At 39.0% G+C, this 26,256-nt stretch overlaps 1 protein-coding gene across 1 annotated transcript in view; it reads right to left on the reverse strand.

Moving 5' to 3' along the window:
- Positions 1-1,524: 1,524 nt before the first annotated feature.
- zbtb20 (zinc finger and BTB domain containing 20) overlaps positions 1,525-26,256 on the reverse strand; it is a 34,672-nt gene continuing 9,940 nt past the window's right edge. Inside the window, 4 exon segments of the mRNA XM_022190567.2 lie at positions 1,525-13,663; positions 17,018-17,175; positions 17,177-18,542; positions 19,871-20,015. Of these exon segments, the coding sequence (XP_022046259.2) occupies positions 13,128-13,663; positions 17,018-17,175; positions 17,177-18,522 (2,040 nt within the window). The 5' untranslated portion in view covers positions 18,523-18,542; positions 19,871-20,015 and the 3' untranslated portion in view covers positions 1,525-13,127.

The raw sequence follows: 26,256 nt of genomic DNA on the forward strand, positions 1-26,256 counted from the left end.
AAAAAACGTGATTTATTTTCTTATCAGAATAGAGTGACACTAAATAAGGTGACAGTGTGTCTCTGGTGTATAAACGGGGGGCAGAAGCACCACGAACACCTGTGCGGTATTTTGCGACACAGTGCACTAACTTGCATACACTGAGCCCTGCTGTCTTTATGAACACTTAATGGAAGTTTAGAGATTCTCATGCTTATGTGTATTTCAGTAGCTTGTGCTGTATGTAGTAACATGCTGTTGTCCCTCCATCGCATTGTAAGAAACAGCTTTACAGCAAAAACACGTTAGAAACTATGACAAGATGAAGGAAGAGTAATTGTCTTGTACATTAAAAATAACCTCTGTGTTTATTCAAGTGTTCATAAAGCAGCTAATAAAGTGAATTGAAACAGAATCATTCATATAGCAGTGCTTTGTGTCTCTGAAAGAATTTACCATTAATGTATTCAGTCAAGTGATATACATTTTTGCACCTTTTATGACCAGGTACCAAAACGGATCTGTTTTATAATTGACGAACAACGAACATTATTTTTCATGTAGAATCATTGGGTAATACACCCACATGTTGAGAGTGTGGGTTTAGCCTTAATATATAAGCGTGCAGGCTAAAAATAAATGGGAATAAAAGGAAGAAAACATTAAAAGCTAAAGCTCATTCGGAATCACTTCAATTTAATGTGATTATCATTTGAAATCAATTTGACTTACATCACTTCTTGATGAAATACATTTTCACTTTATTTCATTTTGCCATTTTATTTGTAAGAACAAATGTGCTATGTAACGCTCATTTGTTGCTCGCAGCACGTGCAAATCTGCATCAATAAAAGCTGTTATTGATCTTTTTTTATGATCACATGCGCGGTAAGCGAAAGCCTTCAGATGAGGTTTGATTTATACGGTTTATCTTTGTCCAGTGCAGCAGCTCGGGGGTTAAAACAGACACGAGCCCACTCTTTGCTTCCTGGAAAATCTTTTCTGTGTAGAGTTTCTACGTTGGCTGCATCCTCCCACAGTCCAAACACTTGTGAGTCAAGTGGACTACACACTTGAATTGCCTGTAAGTGTGAAGTGAAGTACGATTGTGGCTGCTATTAATCATTGTTAGATTTGTAACCAACTGACAGCTTGTCCAGGGTGTTTCCTGCCTTCTGCCCAATGCATTCTGGGACAGCGTCCAGCCTGTTGTTAAGGATCTCGGTACTTCCAACTGTATTTGGAATCAACACACAGCCCAACACACCAGGCTAAAATTATTTGCGGGGCTTAATTTTAGCTCCTAACAGGTAATTAATCTGATTATATTTCTATTTCCTCCTTATATTAATCTGGTTTTAGATTTGCTGGGTGTCTGTTTGTAATTTTTCACTTGCACGGAAACCTCGATGCACAGACTTCAACCTTTTGCGGACAAAATGAGTATTTTTGAAAGTATTCCTTTGCAGATCGTTGCACAAAATGCACAAAACGCGTCGGAAGGAAGAGCAGAAAAAGAAAAAGGCACCAAGACTTTCTGTGAAGTACAGGAAAGTACTAGTTTTTATTCCTTCATAATCAAACTTCACAAACAGCTTGAACTTGTACAATACCTCAGAGAGTGAAAATTACAAAAAAAGTGCTGGTAACATTTACAAAAATCATCCTTACTTAGCAACAATCAGTTTATTCTTCCACACTTTTTTTAGTCTTTTGTATTAAGGCTTAATACTTCTGTATAAAGTATATGCAAGATAAGTCTTCACAGTTTTTCGAAAAAAGTCACAATATTATGTAACATAATGAAGCTTTTACGGCTATTTTCTTTATAATAACAAATACACATCACTGGTAAATATATGTGAAATACAGGGCTTATTGTAAAATGGCAAGTAATGATACTGTTTGCTGAGATAAATTGATTCCACACACTGTTATAGGAAAGTTTTGACATACCGTTGCTATAACTGAAGGAGGAGGAAAAGAAAATGATAAGCATAAACACTTGGGAGATCGCCTCCAAACTTTGGCACATCCCATGAAACAATTTCACAAAATATGAGATTTATTTATGAAATCATACATATGGAAGAATAGCTAAACTGGCGAAAAGTGAAAACATGCTGTGTAGTAAGGTGCTAAATCAGAGATATTACATTGCCAGCCTTTTTTTTTTTCCCCCTCATGGACTGACATGAATAAGGTGCATTTGTAAGACTCAAAGCATGTAGGTCTTTCTTAGATGTCAACAAAATGTGTAATAAATACAAGTTTTCAAAAGCAACCTAAATGAATTTGACCAATAGTCTTGAGGCGACCTCGAATACTCATGCATTCCCATGGATTCAGAAAAATGAATATCTCTTCTGCAGTTGTGTAACTCTAACTGTGGCATGTGAAAGTAAAAGCTGTGTTGTGTTCATGGTATGTGTTATTTGATTTTTTATTTATTTTTTTTTGGATTTTTTTTTTCCCCATTTTATTTTACTTTTAACTGTTGAAAATGTGAAAAAACTTGATGAGTAAGGAGATGGAATTGAAAAACTAAATGCGAAACTAAGCCAAGATATATTCACAAGATCCTCTAAGCTGCACTGGTTTACAGGTCAACAGATGAGAGCTCTAGCCCTAGACTTACCAATTTCACCCTCATGCATACTGTACGGTTAAAGTGACGCAACAAGCTTGCTTAAATAGTCTACATCACAAAAGCAATTTGGTTTTAGTGCAAACACAATTGGCTGGCTTCAGCTTCTCAATAATAACAAGCTCACCAAGGAGATTACAAGAAGGCACATACTTATGCTTCCTCTAACACGCAACATATTTAGACAAACCGCAACATCTTTCAACAACACCACAAAGCGGTGAAAACAGGAAAGCTACTACATCCAGATAAAATGGTGAAGTTTTGCTGTTTGTGAATTATTGAAAAATTTACACTTATCCATCAACAAAATAATGACGTTAAGGTCGGCAATTACTGCTGTTGCAAGTGACCTCGTTGAAAAAGGATGAAGTATGATACATTTTGGTGGACGCAGATTCTCTACATAAGTAGCCAATGTTGCTGTTTTTACCACAAAAGGTGCAGGTTTGTAATTGTTTTTTTTTTCGCCTCTATTTTCAGTATTTCATCATTGTTTTCACTTTAAAGCATTTTTTTTGTAACATCCCAGAAATAAAGCACTCAAAGTGACCAAATATGCAGAGATCTAAGACCAGTGTAGGCTTTTTTTTTTGTTTGTTTTTTTGTTTTTAAGGGAACGGTGTGCACGACAGTGGACAGCTGGGTTTATCTTTTGGCATTTGTGTTTCTCTTTAAAAACGTGTTGTCGGCTGTGTGATGAAGACAATTGACATCGACTGATGGTGAATGATTCCTTCCCTCATAACATCCCGTCTCTCACTTCAGATCTGTAAGAGCTGCTCGATTTGTCCAAAACAATCACAGGAGGAAACAACAGTTTTAATGCCCCTCAAATCTGGACACTAATACTCGGGGTAACTGCTGGGTTAGGGAAAAAATACAAGACCCTGCTACGAACGACAGTATGTGGATGTCATGTGCATTTATAAAGGCGACCAATTCTGTACCTTTGAATACAAAAAAAAAAAAAAAGTGTCAAACATCACCATTTACTCAGCATTCCCACTGTGGGGACAGCGACAACCGTCCGATACTATGGTTTGAAAAATGTGTTGAGTGAATTATATTGCTTTTGATAGAAGAAGACCAAAATCAGTCTAGTGCAAATCTCTTTTCTGGTTTGAGAAGTGGTGGTTTGGTGTAATGAGACACAACTGCCATATCTGCTCTACCATAGAAAGAACATACCGGGTGATTCTGAGAACTGTTTAGCTGTGAAGTGGTATCCCATTTGTGTTTTTCTGAATATTTAAGAGAGCACTCTTTCTTTTTCAGAAAAGAAAAGAAAAGAAAAATCGGTCACCAGTCTATGCCACGCAACAATTTGGAAGGAAAGCCCTAATAAATGTTTCCTATAACTCATCACCCAATGAAAGCAATTAACCAGCACAAAAGGAAATATCGTAATTTCTTGCATCCAAATGACTCCTATTTTGAACGGGAGGATGGCGGCCATGTGTCACCCTCCCCTGTACAGCTGGGAGGATGTGCTTCGTCTGTCAGCTCACATCTGTGCTAACGGGTGTCGTCTGTGCAGTTATGTCTGTCAAATACATCTCTCAACTTGGAAATGTTGGAAAACTCACTCCAGTCCAGTGTTTGACAAATCATATTATAAACACGTCCTTGCACATACATTAAAAAAAATTCTTTATCCCCTATTTCAAAACAGCAGTCAATACATTTCAAACAAGCTTGTTTCATAACAATAATAATAATAATAATAATAATAGTAATAAAATACAAACCAACTTGGAGCATAAATTATCAAAAACAAACTGAAAACACATTACTGCAGCATATATTTCAGGGTTGCTTAGTTGTGATGTTAACTACCTTTACTACAACAGCTCCACTTCTGCCAAGTTCAGAACTATATAGGAGAAGTATTTTTTTTTCTTTTTGTAGGGAAAATAATAAAATATCAAGCTAACATAGGCAAAGAAAAAATGCCTAACAAAATATACACATATTTATAAGCACATCTCATAGTTCAACTCAAGTGCATGTTTACAAAAGCATCTAGATACATGATATGGCAGCAAAAAGCCTGACAGCCTGATGAAAAGAAAAAAAAAGCTGCTTATTTTATTTTTTTTTAAATTCGGGCGCATGTCATATCTGGTTTACAATGTGAATATCTTCGGACCAGGTACAAAATATTGCCTGAAATACAGTAATTCAATTTCCTATTTTGATAACACAGAATGAAAAATATACAGCAGATTCACCTACAGTAAAACAATATGGTTTGTTGCCAAATTTACGCCAAATGGTTGACATTCTGCTTTCAGATGATGCGATGTTATTACAAAAATATACTGTGACCTAATCGGATATTTGGACCACATTGTGATGTTTAAATCTATGTTGCAGTTTGGTTCTTTTATTATCATCACATGATGGCTGGCTTTGATGCTTCCTTTGTTGGTGAAAGACTGTAATATTTGTTCATGTGTCGTGAGCACCTCAGCTAGATTTGAATTGTCGAGACTGAAAAAAGTTGTGTTACTATTCCTCTGTTTTTGGCTTTAATAAACAACTTACAAATATGTGCAAACTTAACATCTTGGTCCATCTCAAGTATAAATGGCTGAATGCACTCTAAGTCAGATTAGTATTTTCAGGGCAGCCTTGTAGTATCAGACAGTGCCAATATTCCGAGTAAAAAAAGAACACATATCAGACAAACTGTTTAGATATAATCCAATGTGAAGGTGAACAGGTGTACACTGACTTGCTAAATGTGTGTATAGAAGACATAACTGATGATTACTGAGTATTAGGTTTTGCCAGAGGAACAATGCAACATTTACAATCTTATACATGCGATAGTTTACATCACAGCTACTGTGTCAGATTCATTTTTATGTTTTGTTGCATTTCTTATAAAAAAAAGATCTATTTTGGTCTACAATAGGCAAATTAACACAACCACAAAACTATAAACAACTGATCAAGTGACAAAACATATATGCATTTTCACAAGCACCCTGCCATGAGAAGAAAAAAACACATAAAACCAAAAAAAAAAAAAAGTTATCATAATAATAACTGTAGCAACCCGAGCCCGATCATAAGAACCCCACACACATCAAAAAGAAATGCTATTTTCTCCAAAAAATTAAATTATCCTAACCCTTCTTTGGTTTGTCAAAACAAACATTGTCTAGTACAGTTTTTTTTTTAATGATTATTATGATTAAATTCTAATGATTAGCATGGCCCCTGTTTAGCAAATTTCCACCACGAGCTCCTTTTATGAAAGTTACAGTGCTAAATTTTTTAATCTAAGTCTGCAGCGATGGCAGAATACGTGCTGGGTGAGACAACAGTGGCCAACATCATGATGACTTCTCTTTTTGCTGTTTTTTTTTTTCACTATTATTATTGGTGTCTCTGCTCTTTAAAAAAGTGACAGAGAGAGACAGAGTGATAGCATAGTGCATGTTGTCTATAAATCCAGTCCACATAAGCAGAAGAGCTTATGAGGTTCGTGATTTCATGGCAAAATTTGAATAAAGAGTGAGATGGGATTTTTTTTTTCTTTGCTTGTTTTTAGAAAAAATGTGATTCGTTTAAGGGAAATGCTGCTAAACTGTAATGTGACAGGTTACTACATGATCAAATATTGCAACAGATGTGTAAAACAATTAAGCACTGGAAATTCTCCTTAATATTAATGTTAGTTAAGTGTGGAAAACGAATGCCAGACTGGGAGTTGGAATGTGCTGGACTTAAAACAGGAATGCATGTATTTTAAATTACGCTGCTGCACACTTTTTTTTTTAACTTAAAACTCATCAAGCCAAACTAAGTCAAAAAGACTACAGCGACTGCGAACACAAAGAGTGTTTAGTCCTCCTCATGGATAACGAAAAGACACTGAACGCTCGTTATCAGGGGACACTCAAAATACAGTTTGTGCTCCGTCAAAAACAAAGGGCTCCCCGATAGGGAAAAAAAAAGGAAAAAGCTGTGTAGACAGGACTGCATGCTTCATTTGGACTGATCGATGGTAGTCACCTGATAGTAGACGTTTTATTTTAAAAACCTCACCAGGATTAGTGTAATAACTGCATGTTCGGAGAAAGCATCATAGTGAATACAATCTAGGTGTTGCAATAGCTTAGTATAGCTGCGTTGTACTGTAGAATCTGAACAGCTGCTTCACTGTATGTGTGTAAAGCCTAAAAATCAAAACAGACTCTGGACATTTGACTGTAAAAGTCTGAACAGATGCTGTTTCTGAGTATGTCATAGTGTGACAGTTGGATGACAGGGACTAGCTATATCACATTGCCTATATTTTTTTAATGCTTATTTTAACATTAAAGTTCTATGAAAGTAACTTGTTTGTTAATCATAGCTGTTTTCTCCTATTTACTTGAAAACTATGTATTATGGAGGATTTAAAGATTCAAAATAAAGGCAATCACTTTCGCTTTCGCACGAGAATCGTATGAAAATATTCCTGCACTTTTTTGTTTTTCTGTTTAGTTCTCACTTCTAATTTAACAATAGTGGTATAATTTGAAAGGCCCCCCCCCCGCCCTAAATTTGGCACCGTAACAAGGCTGGGTAAGGTTAGAGAGAAAACTGTGGTAATTAGTCCACAGGGGACAGTATAATAAGCCATCCCAAAACCTTTTATCTAGCATCCACTCAGTCCTCAAACTTGGTTTATGGTTTTTTATTCCACCATATTTTCTTTTAGTTTTGTTTTCATGTTGCTCATCCAACCACTTAAAGACCATTATGCGAGGAGGCCGTGTTTGTCGCCAAAACTTTGAATTTGCGATCTCATTTTGCCTCCAAGTTGCGGTAATAAAAATTAGCCGGTCTCGCGTTTTTAATAACCATTTTCTTCGCTTCCCGTTGCTCGTTGCTTGCCCTTTACAATTTCAAGCTGTACATAAACAACAAGGCTTGCGAGATAAGATAAAACTTTAATGATCTTTGTGGGGGGAAACTGGGCAGTGGCTTGCATGTGGAATGGCCTGCCAGAGGGGTCAAAGCACACATGGTGCACTTTGAAACTGACTGAGGATCCAAAAACAGATTCCAGCTCCAACGGACTGCAAACCTCTTTTTACTCCATTAAAGAAAGTGCCAGTGGAGGTAAGAGCCATGCTTATAGATGTTGTTATAATCTGACCAAAATGGCAATATTTACCCACAAAGAAATTCAGTAACATCCAAAAATTCAACCGTGGCAGGCCGAGTTTAAACTTCACCTCTTGCAGCTGATGTGTGGCTCCCCCTGCTGTCCACAAAGTGCCACTGCCCTCTCTCCCCAAACATTCAGTACTTGGTAGTATATGGCTTGTTTGCAAGAATGGCAGAAAACTGAAAAGAAAAAATGCCTTATCAACGAGAGACAGAGAGAGACAGAGCAACGTGAAAGAAAGAAAAATGGTTATTCAGTTTCAACATTTCCTACCTAATTTTCAGCCGTTATCTAAACCTACTAGACAATATATTTGTACATTTTTCTAGACATTCTAAGTGTGATTGCATTTTTATGTCTTTGAATCCTCCAGACGGTATAAATGTAAGATAAAAAATAAAACTCGCAGATGTTTACTTTACTGTATATGGATAAAACATTTCAGGTATTTTAAAGGGTTCTCTTACGATGCACTCACAACCACCAGGTTTTTTTTTTTTAGCAGTAATAGCATAAATAGTATATTTTTAATAGTCCATTGTGTATATACTGTATTTGTGCAATGTAGGAGAGAAAAACTATGAATATTCTGTATAGTAGCTGTACGTACGGATAGGCACTTGATAGGCATATTCCCTATATCCCACAAGGTATTGTATACTCTAGCTGCAATTATCAAACTATCTGAAAATGTATTATTCATCTGTGTGGAGATGGTGATACTTAAAATATATATAGTATATCTGTAAGAAGTTATCTATTTCACTCTGTACTGAAGAAGGACAGAAAATGCAGTTATCTGAATGGTTTCATGTGTTTTCTGTATTTTACTTTGTGACTTTAGTCATGCCTAAATACAAAAAAGAAAAAATATCCGACTTAAAATGTGTGGAGACAGACTGAAAGACAAACAGGAAGACAGACACATGCTTATCCGAATAAAATGAACCTGTTCCTTACTCAACATGACCCTCACCATTACTATCTTCCATTTCCTTGTTTTCATCTCGACGCAAAGCATATATGCATATATAGTACACCGTGAAAAATAACCGACTATCCTTTATCCAGTCGCGTGAAGCTATGTATGTATAAACAACAACCACTATGACCACCAGAGAAAAGCAGGAGGAATTCTGAAATAAAGAACAATGAATTAAACTTACTGCAAGAAGGACAACAATGTACTGTAGACCCTGTGTCTCTACACTAAGATAAACAAAACAGAAACAGGAATATATTTGAAACACAATACAAACAGCTGCAGGCTCAAAGGCTATTATCTACTTTTTCAATATGTTTTGTTCTGGAAAATATGCAAACACTTTGCAAACATAAAGTCTAGACTAACAACTAGAAGAAGCACGATTGAGATAAGGACTTATTTTCTGGATAATGCTGCAACTTTTCAACAATTTTTAACTGACGTTTTTCCGCAACACTGAGAAAAAGAGAATTAAGCACCACCACGAGTAGCTGAAGCAGTATAAGGAATATATAACTATGGACAGTGAAGAGCATGTGATGCTAATGCAACAGGGGAGGGAAAAAAGCCTGGGTATGCTATAGCACGTTATGACACACTGGAGAGAAGGTTCTTCCCCTTCCGAGCCTGGTCTGCTATCAAAACACCTTATGATACAAGAAGTCAACTGACGATGGGACGAGTTATTAGCCCTCATCCAGATAACGTTGAGATTGGCTACTTTTGTTATTCCAAAAAAGTGATAGAGAAACAATTGATAGCGTAATTCTGAAATCAAATAGTTCAAAAAACCAACATCGAGCTACTTAACCTACTATTTAGACCAATGATACCACAAAGCTGGTTGTACTCATCTAGCTACAGTCAATAGTGCATTTGATATATGTGTTTACACAAAATATGTAAAATTTAGGTGCCATGAAGGAATGCTAGATTACTGAATACACACACTACACTGAAACAATTCAATTAATGTCTCTGCCTTTGCTGTTAACGACGTGATGATGTTAGTTTGGCAGTGTTTAACTTGGTACTGAACAGACAACAAACACCAACATCATGAGCTGTGTGCCATTACATGTGGCAATACTGTTGGAAAGAGATCTCGGCAGTTGCTTACATATTCTATTTAGTGCATTGTCTGTTAAGGCATGAGATTACCCTCCACGTGCTGTGTAGAGACAAATATAGCACTAGCATGCAGCAATATTGCCATCCTGGCAACAACAGCTACAAACAGGAACCATACAATTTAGGCTTATATGCACACCATAAGAGACAGGCCCAATCAAATGTTTAATAATGTGCTACTTTTACTGAGGACTTTTTAGTACGTTTCTCAAGTGTGATCGTTTTTTTTTTTAAGCTGTGGAGAATATATCTCTCCAGGTCTCACATGTTCGTCACTTGACTTCATCTACTGGCAATCGCAAGAAATTTAGCATCAGAACGCTCGACAGAACTGAAGTCAACAGTACTTGACCTCAGCTTTAGTCAGATCTCAGAACAAATGTTATAGGTGCCTTATTAGCCCAAACGGTTTGGAGAGCTGCTTCTCATAGTACCTGCGCTGCATATTGCAAAGGAAGCCCTACAGTTCAGATATTCCACTTATCAACAATTTGATTAGGCTATATACCACTCACAGACACTCACAGACATACAAGCACGAAGGAAGGGACACAACTACTGACAGACAGATATCAAAGAAGCTGCATTCCATCACCTCCTCACACCTTTACACCCACAGAAAGTTGTTCTAGGACACACATATCATTTATGTTACACACACACACACATTATAAATGTATTATTGTTAATAATATAATAATAGTTATTATTATTACCACCGCCAACAGAGTTGGAAGGGATTTTATTTATTATTACTGTTGTTGTTTCACTGTTAATGTTGTTTGGCTTGGATGTTCTCATAGGAAAATTCTGCTCTGTTTCTAAAGAAATGCAATCAAATAAACTGTTATAGGGAGCTTACTCCGAAGAAGAGTGAATTAAAAAGGTTAAAACATAGATGAGCACACGTAATGGTACAGGTTTAAATAAAAATAAATGCTTGCATTAACACGGCACAAGAATATACTGTAGGTAACTGCAAGCAATAACAAAAGCCAAGAATTGCTGAATTACTTAATGTAGAAATTGAAACAAAGCTATTCTATTACATGTGAAGTCTACAACCAAATGTTAGATTTAAAAAAATCCTCTTTTCTAAAACTATAATATCTCTGTTAACAGTAGTGCACTTATTGGTTTAAGCAGTGCAACATATATGCAAGAAAATAATGCAGTCCACTTATCAGGATTTTTAAAAAAAAATGTTTTTTTCCTTTGAAATTGAATAAAAGAAAATCATAGAAGTTCATTTAAGGAAAATGATTAAATATTAAGCACAGGCATTTTAAGAAAATGTGCAAAGTAGCACTTTATTTTTTTTTTTGAATTGACAGCAGGTCTTTTTAAGACCCCAGTATGCAGTTAGTTATTTTTTTTTTTTGACAATACAACTACGAAAGTGTTTGCTCACATACATGAACAAATCCTTCAGATTGCAGTTGCAGGCAGTTGCATGTGTGTGTGTGTCTGTGTGTGTCCTATTTTGGATATAAAGCAATATAAAATAATTTTAAATATCAGAAATGAGCCTTAAGTGATGTGATGCATGGATGACAACTTGCGCACACTAGCTTCCAAATCTATTCTGTACATGCTGTGTCTAGGTTTTTAGAAAAAAATCAGGAATGTATGCTATTGTCTAGAAAGTCCATCTGCAGCTTGTGGTATATCATGAAACAGTGTGTTATCACTCAGTCAATTTCCTTTCAAAACGTTGCATGCCATTTGAGCCCGCAGGGAGAGTAAATGCATAAAGAGTAATTGCATTTAGCTCCCACCTGCTGAAATAGCTTTGCAATAGTAGTGAACAGGTTATACATGGGGTTCTAGGATCAGGATGGCATTTATTTCCATTTTAGAATTGATTCAAATTAAATTACCCCTTTTCTTTTACAACACTGTTGCAATCAACAACTAGACTAACAGCCCGCAACCACCCACCCCACCCCACAATATTGTAATTCAATTATCAAATTAAAACCATATAGGCTACTCAACAACAGCAATAGTTGTAGTGACAATTCTCTTTAGTTTTTTTTAAAATCTATATCCCATAACAGTCAGGTGCAAGTTGAGGAGCAGCAATTATGAAGGAGAGAGTTTAGTCGCATATTCCAGCCTGCCATAAACTGTGAATGTAAAAGGCTAAAAAAAACCATCAGCAAAAGAATCTTTCTTTTTTTCTTATGTTTTTGAAATGGAAGAGGTCTACTAGCCTTAACAGTCTTTTAAGATATTAGTGGCAGTGTATGCAAATGAGTTAAACTCCAAACTTCAGAAAAAAAGAAACATATTTTTGCTCAAATACTGTCTCATCAACACACCATAATTTAGTAAACGTAATATTAACCATCAAAATGCATGGACAATAATTATAAAACATGTGAGAAACATTTGTCCCCTATCACCACTGACAGGAAGTTACATTTGAGTAAAATGATTGAAATTGGTACCTTGACAACAGCTGCATTATAATCCCTTAATACCTTAGGAATAAATAAAACCCAGTGTCAAATTAACTACTCTCCTTTTTTTATTTTATATGAGAAGGCAATCTTGTGACCATCAGTATTTTTAGAGGGAATATGTAGCCCAACCCCAGATGATTTTTTTGTTATTGTTGTTGTAAATTATACCACAGTAAGCTTGGACATCTATAGTTTCCAAACTGGTCAGTATGGGTTCACAACTGCCATGATTTATGTCTCATGGCAATGTACACACACACACACACACACACACACACACACACACACACACACACACACACACACACACACACACACACACACACACACACACACACACACACACACTTGGACAAACAGACGGACACATGCAAATACTCAAACGCTCAAACATATATGCACATGTATATTCATTCAGACGTATCTACACTAAAGGTGTGTTTGTGTGTATGTGTTTCTTTCGTAGGCCTTTCGGTAGTGTTCAACACATAAATCAGTATTTTAGGAAAGCATACATTTAGAGGCCTGTAGTTAGGATCCATCCAGTAGATCAATATCAAACTACTAAGCCTTAAGGCCACCATCTTTTTTTCTTTTAGAACAACAGAAAAAAAAATCTTTTTTTTGGGAAACTTAATGTGCCAGTGTCTATACTCATTACTCTTCATACCTCAAAATAAGAAAAGGAAAATCTAGTGCCATTTCATTTGTCATTCTTTTTGAAAGAAGTTTATCTATTTGTACTTATCCATCGGAGACATGCATTCGCATGTGGTCATTGAAGAGCTCCATTTGGTCGAACTTGGCAGGGCAGACGGAGCACACGTAGGTGGTCCCTTCTTGGCAACTCGCTTCTGCAGCTACACCCACTCCTGTTCCAACCCCAGCCCCTACTCCAGCACCTCCACTTACTGGCATGGCGAGGGCCACCACTCCAGCTCCAGGCTCAGGGACAGCCATAGGCATGGGAATGGAGACGGGGCCCGGGTTACCTGCACTAACCGGCAGCCCTGTGATGGCGCTGGCTGTGCTGTGCAGGGCCATGTGCCTCTCCAGCAGGGTCTTGTGTGAGAACTTCTTCTTGCAGATGTAGCACTCATAGGACTTCTCTCCACGGTGCAGCCGCATGTGGACGTTGAGAGAGCTCTTCTGGGTGAAACGCTTGTTGCAGATGCTGCACTGGTAGGCTCGCACCCCTGTGTGTGTCACCATATGTTTAATTAAGTAATCCTTCAGGGAGAACGAGCGCCAGCAGATGCTGCACTGATGAGGCTTCTCACCTGGATGTACATGCAAGACAAAAGCATTATGGAGAAAAAAAGATAAACTTTGGTTAGGATTCAGGAGAAAAATATGGGGAAAAAGAGTCCTGAAAAGAAGCTTCAAGTGCCTTTTACATTTTTGAAAAATCATCTCTGTACATGTCATTTATAGAAATTTCAGAATGTACCTTTGTCTATTTCTATACATGCAGATGTTGCATACACAAATTCAACAAGCTTCAACAAAGGCTAATACTGGGTTTGAAATTATTCTTCAGAATAAAGTGTCCTATATGCATCACACCTGGGAGTATTGTTATGAATGTAAACCTCCCCCACTCTATTGGCATATCTTTTTCTAAAGCTAATTTGGCTCTGGCTGTTTATCACATAAACCGCCATCTTGATAAGGGCATTCACTGAAATGTCAAAATCTGTCTGATGTGGTCATTTTTAATGAAAGATTCCAGCGTCTGCATGCTGCTGCGTGTGAATCAGCCATTATGAAGGCACATGTCTGTTTTATTAATGACAAAAAAACGAGCAAATTAGCAGCTGGGAATTGAATCAAGGCAAATTTTGATGCTAAATGCTCTTGAAACACAGCCAACGCACTCTTAGCACTACACAAACAATGTGGCAGCATCAGCTGACTTCAACTTGTACAGCAGCATCAGATGCCTGAAGCCAGCATTGTTACTGTTCTAGTACAGGAACATACCTGAGGCTAGAATTATTTAAACCTGTATTAGCTTTGTTATGATGCTGCTTTCACTAAGTGATGAATGCTACAGCATTGTGGGAAAGGTTTCCATTTGAAGCAGCTGTGACGCAGTTATGGCAGCGTGTACAAATTGCAAAAAAGCGCGATTAAACAGAATGAAATTTCAATAAAAACATACAATAATGTTCATTTGCATACAACTGGAAAACAAACAATTTATGCACCTGTTTGGTATTTCTGCCACACTGTTGAGATGTAAGCTCATTTTACATAATTGTCTCTGCTGACATTATGGGCCGTAAAATATTAACAAATTAATAATTACGTAAAACGAACAGGTAGAGGGAGACTGATAACGCCGCAAATGGGCCAGTTGTATCATGCAAGTTAATGAAGTCCTGTGTATCTCTTGTTTTCTGCTGCACTGAGTGAATTAATGTGTTGCTACCTGCTTTGATTTAATGAAACCAGTAATTTATACTTCTACTTTATCACTTTTTCCCACTGACCTGACACAGCAAAGGTCAGATTTCAGGGTCAGATACACATCAGCAGCTCGGAGACACACATACTGTATATAATAATTATGTTTATTGTCTTGCTCTGGGCAGCATATTTGTAATACAGTGACTCATACCATTGAAAAACTGCCTCTCAGCCTCTGACAGATTTTTGATTGCAGCAAATGACACATTACCTCTGTCGCACATGCTATCATGCCGCACTGCTGGTGTGTCTTTTAGCTATTTTGAGTGTGTTGCATCACGGTGCCTTGTGAAGATGCACTATATTGCATTTGCCAACATCCCTCTTGATTGAGTTTTTTTTAAACAAATAAAAGATGAGAGTGTGTTTGATGTATAGTAATCTCAAAGGGACAGCAATGCATTATTGTGCTTTTTGAATCCCAATGATGCTTTCTTTTTTGTTTTAGAAGATTAGCAAAGATAATCCATCACTGGCTGCCATGGGATGTTCAGATGTAGTCGAAGTGATTGATCGATCAGTGATTTTCCATCTCAATATGTCATCTCTCTGCTGTGTGTGAGCAAAGCAGGGAGTCTAATTCCAAATTGCCTTCACATACCGAGTGGATATGGCAAAGCAATGGTTTGTATGAAATAATAATAGATATTTGAGTAGGCAATTTTTATGAGATCATCTAATTATATGATATTTAATTCTTCCTCTCTGTGATGATGATTTCTACAATATGTGATTGATAAGGACTGCCGGTGCTTGAAGAAGGCGACGTACAGTGAGACGATGTGCCGCATGAGCACTCTACTGGAACTGTAATTCAAATACGAGTGATAACAAAGACACTAGTCAGCTGTGACCTAATGAATATCATTTTTGGCTGTTTTTATCGGTCTGTAATTAACCTAAATTACTAACATAGGTGCTGGTTTATTATTTAATGGAAGTAATGTGAGTGTTGCAGCTGGTAAAATATCCACACGACATGAAGTCATACTGCAAACTAATACTGTACACTATGTTCTATGTGGAAAACTCAACAGTATGCAATTAACACTACTGATTTCTACTGCCAAATAAATAGAACAGTATACAAGGAAAACAGAAACCTATTCTAACTATGGATGGAGGGGCAGAAAAAGGCTCGGCGATGGAGAAGCAAAATTCAACATAAGACTGGAAATGGACAAAAAATGTATTATATATTTCTAATTTTACCACTACCTGAGTGTGAACGACCAATAATCTCAAACCTGGTGTGGTGCAGTATGTTTAAGGGCCACAGCTCCATCTTGTCCTACTGGCATGTCAGTAACAGCATTAATGCAGATGGACGCTGTATTATTTAATTTCTTGAGTTAACATCATGAATAGTTAGTTTATGATGACCAAGTTTTCTTCTACTACTTCAATATCATAATTATGTTAATCATGCCACCCACTAACCATAAATATTTCTATAGTGTGGTGGAAGCTACAAGTGCAGCTACTACCTACATTTACTATGAATAATACAATCATTTAACTCTCTGAACCCCAAGCAATTTGTGGCCATTTTTGCTCTTGTCACATTTTTACTCAGTGTGGGCTCATTTTTCAATGCAATAGAAAGTCCTGCACCTCTATGGATACAGCACAACCATGGCTACAAGGAGTGAGAGCTCAAAAAAATACCTTCTTTTTGCAGTACGACAAAGTTATGAAAAATAAAATAGAGAAAACAAATGTTGAATTTCTTAATTTGATGATTAATTTCACCAAAGAAAAACTGGAATTACATGTGCAATATTTTCACACAGTTGGTACCAATACTGGAGAAAAAAACGGTGCGTTTCCAATAATATACATAATTAATTGCACATGGTTTTAATGTGTTTCCATTTCTTATCTGTCCTGTGTAAACACTGCTTGCAGTTCAGCCCAGTGCAGCATAAAAGTCTCACAACATTGGTAACATGACCGCTTGTCACAGCTGAGTCACTCTTGGCTTCATGGGTGCACTGAGCAAAGTTGGAAATTCAGTGATTCTCCCTATTTTCAGTTTCTTTTTAAGATAAATTGTGTCATTCTTGTGATTTTCTGAAAGATGGCATGCTTTTCAAATCTGGGGTTCAGAGGGTTACAGGAGCACTTCAACTTAAAAAGGACTTAGCTACATCTTGACTTACCAGTATGGACAAACATGTGTTTGACGTAGTTCTGTTTTGCAGTAAAGGTTTTACTGCAGAGAGTGCATTCATAGGGCTTCTTTTCCCCTGACCAATTCCTCCGGCAGCCTGCTGCTGCTGTGCTGGCGCTTGCTGTACCGACATTGGGTTCGGGAATGATGGCATTGCAGGGGCGGCACTGCCACAAACTGGGGTTGCTGCTGGCCAGGAAGGTAAAGGTAATTCTTGTGGTCTCTAGCCGGCTGTGTAGGAAAGAGTGTGGGCAGGAAGGTGCTTCCAGCAGTGCCCATCACTTGGGAATTGCTGGTCACGGTGATCGGCATCCTCAGATTGCTGGTGTGTGATTCTACCTGGCGCATGTACTGGGACATGGGACTGAGTTTGATTGAGTTTGGCGGGGGCTGCATCATGCTACTGTCACTAGTGCTGTGGGATGTGTCCCCGTCCTCTGTCTCTTGCACTTGCTCAGGGGACGAGTCATTGACCACTATCTGCATTGGAGCTCCTTCACCATGATGCCCTTCCCCGCCCTCCTCTCGGCCAAAGGCCGTCAGGTACGGCTTCTGCTCCATGGTATCTGGCTCAGTACTGATGGAGGAGCTCACCCCTGAGTCAAAACTTTCAACCTTGGATTCACTCTCTACGCCTTCAGTGTGGTCAGTGTCGTCTTGGCAGTCCACCATATTGTCATAGCAGCTGTACTCATCTTCGGCCTCCTGTTTTATGTGCATCCCTCCTGTTTGTATGCGTACCGGTCGGGGTTGCTTGCGGCAGTGAGTGGACTCTGCTGTGGAGATGAAGCGGTCGACCTGCTGAGATCTCTCCTGGATACGGTTCATCCAGGGTGGATCTTGAGATTGCTGGTCCTTCTGAGTGCTGAGAGTCGTATCATAATTTGTTGACAGAGGGTTAATGTAAAGGGGACGCTCGCGGGTTCCATTCTGCAGAGAGAGGCCAGGGTAGGAGTACAGTGATGTGTATGCACGATCCACATTTTGCTGTGATGTTGCTTGCATATAACCGGACTCTGCGTCACTGCTGGGCCCAGAGGTGCCAGACTCCGGCGTGCCACGGGGAGTTTCCTGACCAGAATCACCTGGTATAACAGGGAAGCCCCCCGGCCCGGCCAGGCCCACATTCTGGGACACGATGCGGGTACACTCATCAATGACGGTCTTAATCTGTAGGATGCTGGCAGCAGTAAGGATCTGCAGGGCCTCTGACTGAGACACCCGCAGAATCCCACTGTACATAAAGTCAATCAGCTTTTGGATGGATTGCACTGAGACCACAGAGGGGATCTCAATGTCGCTGTAGCCCAACAGCAGCTTGTCCTGAAAGAAGGGGCTTCCAGCAGCCAGCACGCACCGGTGAGCTCGCAGCATACTTCCATGGATCCGAACAGTCACGTCACAGAAGTGCCCACGGTTGCGCTGCTCATTGAGGGTCTCAAGTACAGAATTGCTGAAGTTGTGAAGATTGATGTTATGAATGCGCTCGGTCATCCCCTTGCAACTGATGTCACCTGCGAGTGGGAAGCAACACACCTGACTGAAAACACTCCCAACACACAATCACTGCATTATACAACTGGATTGAACACACAATTGTGTCTAAAATGAAGCATTTAACTTAGCAATATTTCTCAGCATGTAACAGCAACATTTTGTCATTGCTGGTTCACAGTACTGGCATATTACGAATATTAAAACGGTGCTAGTATGCAAAATGAAAGACAATGGTTATGAGGATCACAAAAAATAAACTCCCTTTTATGCAAGAAAATTGCCTTTTTCCAAACTACCTTTACATCCTGTATGCAAAAAAGTAAACAACCATGATACAGTAGTGCAGCTAATTCAAATACATGATAAATAATACTGCTGCTTATAATAAACAGACTCGTACTGTTCATTGGAAGATTCCTAAAACAATAACAGAGATATGGTAATTTCAATATTTTTCCCTCAGTCCAGTCTCATAATATTAAGGCGAGAATGAAATAATTTTAATTTCTTTCTTCGACCGCGGGTTTAAAAATTCCACATTGCCATGGTGAAGGACAATTAAGATGGTTCCCATCTAATTACTCCAAGTTTCTTTCATTCAGTGTGTATGTCTGAAATCCCTCCAACCACCATTAGGTGGTGCACTGGGCTTAGAGGACAACAGGCCTCTTTTGTTAGCCATGTGTTCACGGTGATGGCGCTTCCTAACTATCTAGGAATACACTAGATATGACCCGGCTGATCAGTGTTTAAGATAATTTAAGGTGATTTTCTTGCCAGTTACGTGTTAACAGAAATTATTATCTATATGTAAATTAGACAGATATTAAGTGTAAGAATTGTGGGTTGTTAGAATTGCTTTAAAATTCAATAATTTTGTCTATAAACATGCTTAAGTATATCTTTTTGTTGTTGTAAAGTAATGCAGACGACCTTATTTGAATTATTTTTAAATGCAGAACTTTTCTAGAAACTAAGACACCTGTCCTCATTTTGGTCTTGGAAAATGTACAAATCCACGACAGAAATTTTAGAGATAATTTGTTTACACTGTGTCCGTCAAGAAGTAACATATTAGAAAACTGATGATAAAATGTTAAGTAGCATAGGACACATTAGTAAAAGGGGAAAAAAAGTTGAAGGAGTGAAGAAACGCTTAATAATTTGGAACATAATTACATACTGAATAGACATAAATTTTACATTAACAAGAAAACTACAGAATTGAGTTTAAATTAGTGCAGAAGCAGTACTAAAGTGTTACCACAAAGCATTAACGCTTGTTTCCAGCTTAGTTACTTCACCATTTAGAGAAAAAAAAAAATCGAAGCTGTCCAGTACTTACAGTTAGATGACGTTGTGTTACGAAGATGCTTGTGTGGCTGGTGATGAAGTGCGGGTCAAGCTTCAGTTTGCTGGTGGAGATGGCTGATCAGGGGCCTGGTGCTAGGCAAGGCTGTCAGTCCTCTCTGTCCAAATCATGTGTTGCTCTGCCACAGTGTTTGAGGGGGGGAGAGAGAAAAGACAAAGACAAATCTTAATGCCACATTTTGCCTCGTCGATATTGCCACTCCCTTAATGAACCCGGATCCACAGTAACAGGAATTTCTGCCACCAACGGGCTGCAACAGATGTGTGAAGAGTTTTTAAAGCGAGACGAAAAGGACGCTCCTGTGTGCACGTGACCATAAATTACAAATCAAGGGTGAAAATAATACTGGCACTGGAGCCAGTTCTTTTCTCAACAGTTATCTGAGCTGCTGGGCAACAAAACCACACCCTTCCCGAGAAAAACGATCGAAATTTTTCATAAATTGACACAGAGGGCCTCTCTAAATATTTTGGGAAGCGTGCTCAATCATCCACGTGTGTGTGTGTGTGTGTGTGTGTGTGTGTGTGTGTGTGTGTGTGTGTGTGTGTGTGTGTGTGTGTGTGTGTGTTTGTGTGTGTGTGTTTGTGTACGTGCGTGCGTGTGTGTTCTTTATCACATTTCAAATACACAAATTAAACAACATGTATGTCCAATACAGATGTAGAGCAAGATTGGTGGTTGTAATAATAGAAAAGAGTCAAATATTAAACACACAAGGCATTCATTGAAAAATACAAGAAAGGCATTCAACATTAAGCATGTGATGAGCTGGTTTGGACATCCTAAGTAAGCCTTTGACAATTGCTCTTATGCTGTGGAAACACTTGAGTATACAAACGCTCGGCCGCAAAACTAGAAATAAAATGATGTAAAACTAACCACATTCAAGTCACATGCTCATGGGACCATCTAAGGTCAGGCACACTGAAAAAAAATGCACTGAACCGATACAAAATGCCCCTTTCAAACAGATTCTTTTCTATTAGTTGCACATTGTTCAAGTGCCGTCAAGTATTACAACCAAATGAAGCTTTAAAAGTGTCTGGAAATTGTGCGGCATGTTGGGATGAGAACGCTCGTGATTAATTTGAGTTCGGATCATAATTGCAAGTGTGATCTGACACTATTTTTTTGGAACTCGAGTAAAAGACGTTCAGGAGCAGTCACGCTTGCTACAACACGAACTGGAAAAATCCAGTAACTACAGTGTGCTGCTGAATGAACAGAACGGGGCAAGGATTTGACCAGACCTGCACATTAATGTTGACACAAATTATTCTTTTACGGCTCTCAAGTACATTTCAAAGAGTACACCTCCCACTTTGAGACGCGGAGGTGAAATCCACATATGAAAACTGTGAGATGTAAAGCAGGTGACCTTTTTTTTCTTCCATTTATGCTCTTCTCATACTTCAAGGCAACATAACATTACATGCCATAAGTGTGCCTCACAGTTAATGATTCTGTTCAGAATTTAATACATAGAAGCAGAATATCTGAGAGAAAAGCAGCTGAAGTGTGAGAACTGAAAAAGCTGCGTCCACAGGTCTCACTTTCAGAGGAGGGAGCAGGATGTGCGGCTGTTTTCCTCAACTCGTCTTGTCAGCGGACAAATTTGGTGATTTGGTGAGCTCGAAAAAGTGTTTTTGGCAGCGGAGGCTGATCACTTGATACCGAAACAGATCATTCTTTGACACTAAAAGCCACGTGTTTGTTCCTCTGACTTGATCTGGTTGTTAAATCTCATTAAAATCTTTAACCCCTACATTTATAATCACATTTTAACTTATTTCTTTTATCGTAGCTGAAAATGTAGCTCTAAAATTAACCTAACCCATCAAAGTAACCCAACCAGACATTCTGTTATAGGCCTCAAAATAAGCCTGAACTCAAAACATGAGTCTTGTTCAAACACCCAACTTAAAAACTAGCTCTCACCCAAAGTACAGCCTGCTGTAAGTGCAACCTTTGCTTTAACCTCAACCTGAATAATCCTGAATTGGCTTCATCAATATAAAAACCAACTGAAATGCCATTATTCTAAGACCTTTTCTTTATCATGCTGCACCCAAACGCATGAATCTATTACAGATGCCGATATTTGACCTTTTTTTCTTTTCCTGCAGGGGTTAGTTTGAGATGCAACTGTATCCTGGTGCCATGGGTCTATTTTTTGTTGTTGTTGTTGTTGTTGTTTTTGTGGCTACTGTTAGACAATGCAAACATATATGTTCCCTCTCTGGGTTCCCTTCTCCCAACCAGACATGTAAATCCACCTGCCTAAGGGGTAAAGTGAGGTGAATGCTGGCAACAAAGGAGCAGGCCAAGGGAAGCAGGCTTCAGTTGCCCAGACTGCCACTCACAACAGTGATTCCATTTTAGCCATGACACAGTGGGTGAGCAGCAGCCAGCGCCTACCTGCAGTGAATTCTAATCAGCCCAGGGGTCTGTCTCCCTCCCTCCCTCCCTCCTGTACCCTGCCTTGGACTAAAGGGGCTGATGATCCTTCAAAATTAATTAGATCCTTGTAGGAGGCGGCCATTTTCTTTCATTTGCTAATACAAGAAGGGGAAAAAAATATAAAAATGTAAATCAACTAAAATCGGCATGCGTAACCCCCCACACCCAATATTGATTTCTTTCGCTGCATGTCTCTACCTGTTTCCTGTTTCATCACGTTCAAACTCTCTCTCTCTCTCTCTCTCTCCCCGTCTTTCCTTCCATCCGTCTATCTCTCCGTCTGTGCCCCCACCTCTCCTTCCCTTCCCTCCCTCCCTCCTTCCCTCCGAAACCTTCCCCAGCACCCTCCGCCCCTCTCCGGCTGCCTCCATGCTCCCAGCTCTGTGTCTGCCTCTGTGGAGTTTGCTGTCAATAAATCCCCAGAGGTCAGTTTGTCTGCTGGAAATCAGACACAATGCTTCAGACCGCCAATGCAATGCATGCTCTGCTGCTGCCGCCACAACAAAGACTGAGGAGGGGTGTAGGGTGGAGGGGGGAAAGGAAGGGAGGGATGAGGGAGAGGGGGGGCAAAAGAGAGAGAGAGAGAGAGAGAGAGAGAAAAGAAATTAAGACAAGGGAGGGTTCTGCAACTTCACCAGCCAGACTCCAGGTTAATCAGCTGCCTATATGAGGTGACAAGCTCATGAAATACGCTGCATCGAATTGGACATTAGTTAATCAAGGGGTGGGGGCGTGGGGGGTTAAAATGGTGAGGGTGGGGGATGGGGGTTGAGAACAGACATAAGAGGCATGCTTATGAAAGGAGCAGTATCAGCCATGTGAATAATGTACATCTTGAATATGCAAATAGTGCTTACAACACACACTACAAGCATATATTCAAGGGCCTTGGTACATTTCAATCTGGAGACAAAAGGGCCACGGGGCATTATGAAAAGCTCATGTCCATGTTTGTGCATACAGCATCTTCATCAACCTGATGCAGATTTGCATTTATCAAAAGGGGTTTTGTGCTACCCTATATTAACAGTAAGTTTTTGTGGTTTTTTTTTCAACTTAACAATCACTGTCCAACATTAAAATCCTTCATTTTTTTACAGCCTCCATTCAGTACCAATCTCTAAAAATCTACAGTTTAATAGAAAGGTTTGGATCTAAATGTGCAGCGAGGAGGACACTGGAAAATTTTAAGCAATAATGAAGTGATAAAGTGTCAATCTGATGAGAGATAACTGTAGGTGTGTTTGATAAAGAGGCACAGCATGTCCGTTTTACTCCTCTGATGAAACGCGTCGTTATCAGACAACACCTCCAACTTTTCGGAAGGCTAATGCTATTGTGTCATGGCTCGCTTTGATGTGCACAATTAAAAATTATTAAAAATAATTCATCTCTGACCAACAATGTTGTGCTGGCTGATTAAATCAGAGTAATTCAGAGCTCCATGTCACTTATTACCTTTGAGTGTTTCTCTATAACGCTGTGAAGCACTTAACAGGTAAGTAACGCGCCTAACTCGCATACACATCAGGAGGAGCTGAGGAAAACACATCGCAGTCTCAAGATTTAATTGATTTGCCTTTATAGCAGTCACTAAAAAAATCACCAACAAGCGCACGTAGGCTGTTGACAAGTTGAGCCAAGATTTTCACACAACATTTTGTCATTTTGTCCCTTGACTGAAATTGTAGGGTGCAACATCACGTAACCAGTGAAATAGTTTAGGATGTGTCGCCATGTAAAAGAGGTGATAATTGGAACAGGTTTGGAATGCATTTGAAGTACATTTCAGACGTCTTTCTGAACTTTGAACTGGCTCTTCACCTACAACAGACAAGATCCAGTGATTGTTCTATTCACAACTACAGTTTCGATTCTAATCTCGCCTCCAGGGACGGTTTGAAAAATATGCAAACACTATAAAACAGCATTTTATTAATTCACAACAGCATTTTTTTTTCCTCTTGCAAATGCTTTCTCATTTGGTCATTGTGAAGTAATTACACTGCTGTAATGTTATGACTGCCGCTCAATTGAAATAGCTGGAATAACTGTAAGATGTTGGTGCATTTCTGTGCATCACACACGAACTAGAATTACTGTTAACTCTTTACAGTCCCTTAAATTTAATCTGACTCTTCCCGTTTAGTTCCACTGCCACCAAAATGCCTCAAATAGTGCAGCCGATCAACGCGTGAAGATATTCAGTCCAACAGAAAGCTATGTGACAGGATGTGCGACTTTCGAATAAATTCCTCAAGCACACAAATAACAATAAACACTGCAACACCCTTATGCAAGTGGAGGACAGTTAAAGTATTTTTTGACAGGACAGCTTGTTCAACTTCGTCATTTTTTGTCAAAAACACACCCACCGCCACCCGTTATCCATAGCAGATCCATTGTTTGTTTACAGATGGAAGGATAATCTACTTCTAATATACTTTTTTTTTTCAGGCAAACTCCACACAAGTGCTCACAAATTTGTGTTGCCAGTAATTTTTCCATACTGAACTGTTACTGAGAGCACACAGGGGGAAAACACAAACAGCCAACGCTGGCTTGTGGCCAATGAAATTAAAGACAGTACGTCATTTTGGTGACGGAACAGACGCCTTTAAAAAAATATCTCAGAATTGGCAAATGGCTCAGCTTTTGTTAATGAGCATTTGACCAAAAAGAACCATCTGACTACTCATATGATAGTCTCCAAAACACCTCTAACCCCCGAAGCAGATAATGCTAAATTCAAGAGTTATCATTTAATCACAAGTGTCCACAGCAACTGCCTCTCTACAGCTACTACACACGTCAAGGACATTTCGCCTCTCCAAAAAAGGACCTCATAGGCCATTAAGAGATCTTCATGAACCTACACAGATGCTCATATAGGACTTCTCTGTCTATTACTGGTGTATCATGATAAAGAGCAGTTAACACATTCAAATTGGCAAAAAAAAAAAAAAAAAGTATTCAGCATGCAACTTGTGTGTCTCTGCTTATGGCTGGATGGTATACAAGCAGGCGAGATCTCAACAAGTTGACTGTGTAGCAAAGAGGAGCTGTAGCGCTTTTATATCATCCAAAGAAAACAAAGTGTCTCCTGACTTTCTGTCCTTGAGAGATAAACCAGACAAAAAAAAAAGACGCTTTGTGCTGAATTATGAGAGGACAGTGTGGTATCTTTGCAAGCGTGCGTGCACTACTTGCATTGTCGAGAAAAGCACAGCACAGTGGATATGTTCAGGTTAAGCATATACTATGTTGGTCACGAGAGAAAGCAAACAAGAACGAAGCCACACACTCACAATATGCAGCATTCAGGAAAGCAGCTGCTCACATATGTTTTATGTATAGCTGAGCTTCATATACAGCACTCAGAATACTTACAATAAGTTCCTAGTGAAGGTGTTGTGTCAATCTTACACAAACACACAAAACCACACATGCACACATGTGGTCAAACAGCAGTGTCTTAAATAACTGAACACTGTTCTTCTGCTATTTTTCTACAATGACACTTTCACTATTACATGCCTGGCCTTGTAAATTTGTTTGCAATTTGAACCTATAATCTGAATCCCAATTTAACTACCAACTGTGAATTTTCCATTATTATTCCACCATGTGCGAGGGTAATTGTGAGCAGCATCGGAAGCTCGGTGCCATGTGTTTCACCAGCAGCTGCACGAGGGTGCACGAGCCAGTGCCACGATGGTCCGGCAAAGAGCTGAACTTTCACAAACGCGCGAGGGTGCTTTAAGCAGTTCAGCACAACTCTGCAGTTTTTGGTAGCTGCTCCGTGCTTCAAGGGTCAGCAGTCCAACCTCTCTGCCAGGAATTTGGCAAGGCCGATATTTGCGATTGTAAAAGGCAACAAAAATGACGTTAGCAAAGGC

The sequence above is a fragment of the Acanthochromis polyacanthus genome, chromosome 17, assembly GCF_021347895.1.
Source record: "Acanthochromis polyacanthus isolate Apoly-LR-REF ecotype Palm Island chromosome 17, KAUST_Apoly_ChrSc, whole genome shotgun sequence".
NCBI lineage: Eukaryota > Metazoa > Chordata > Actinopteri > Pomacentridae > Acanthochromis > Acanthochromis polyacanthus.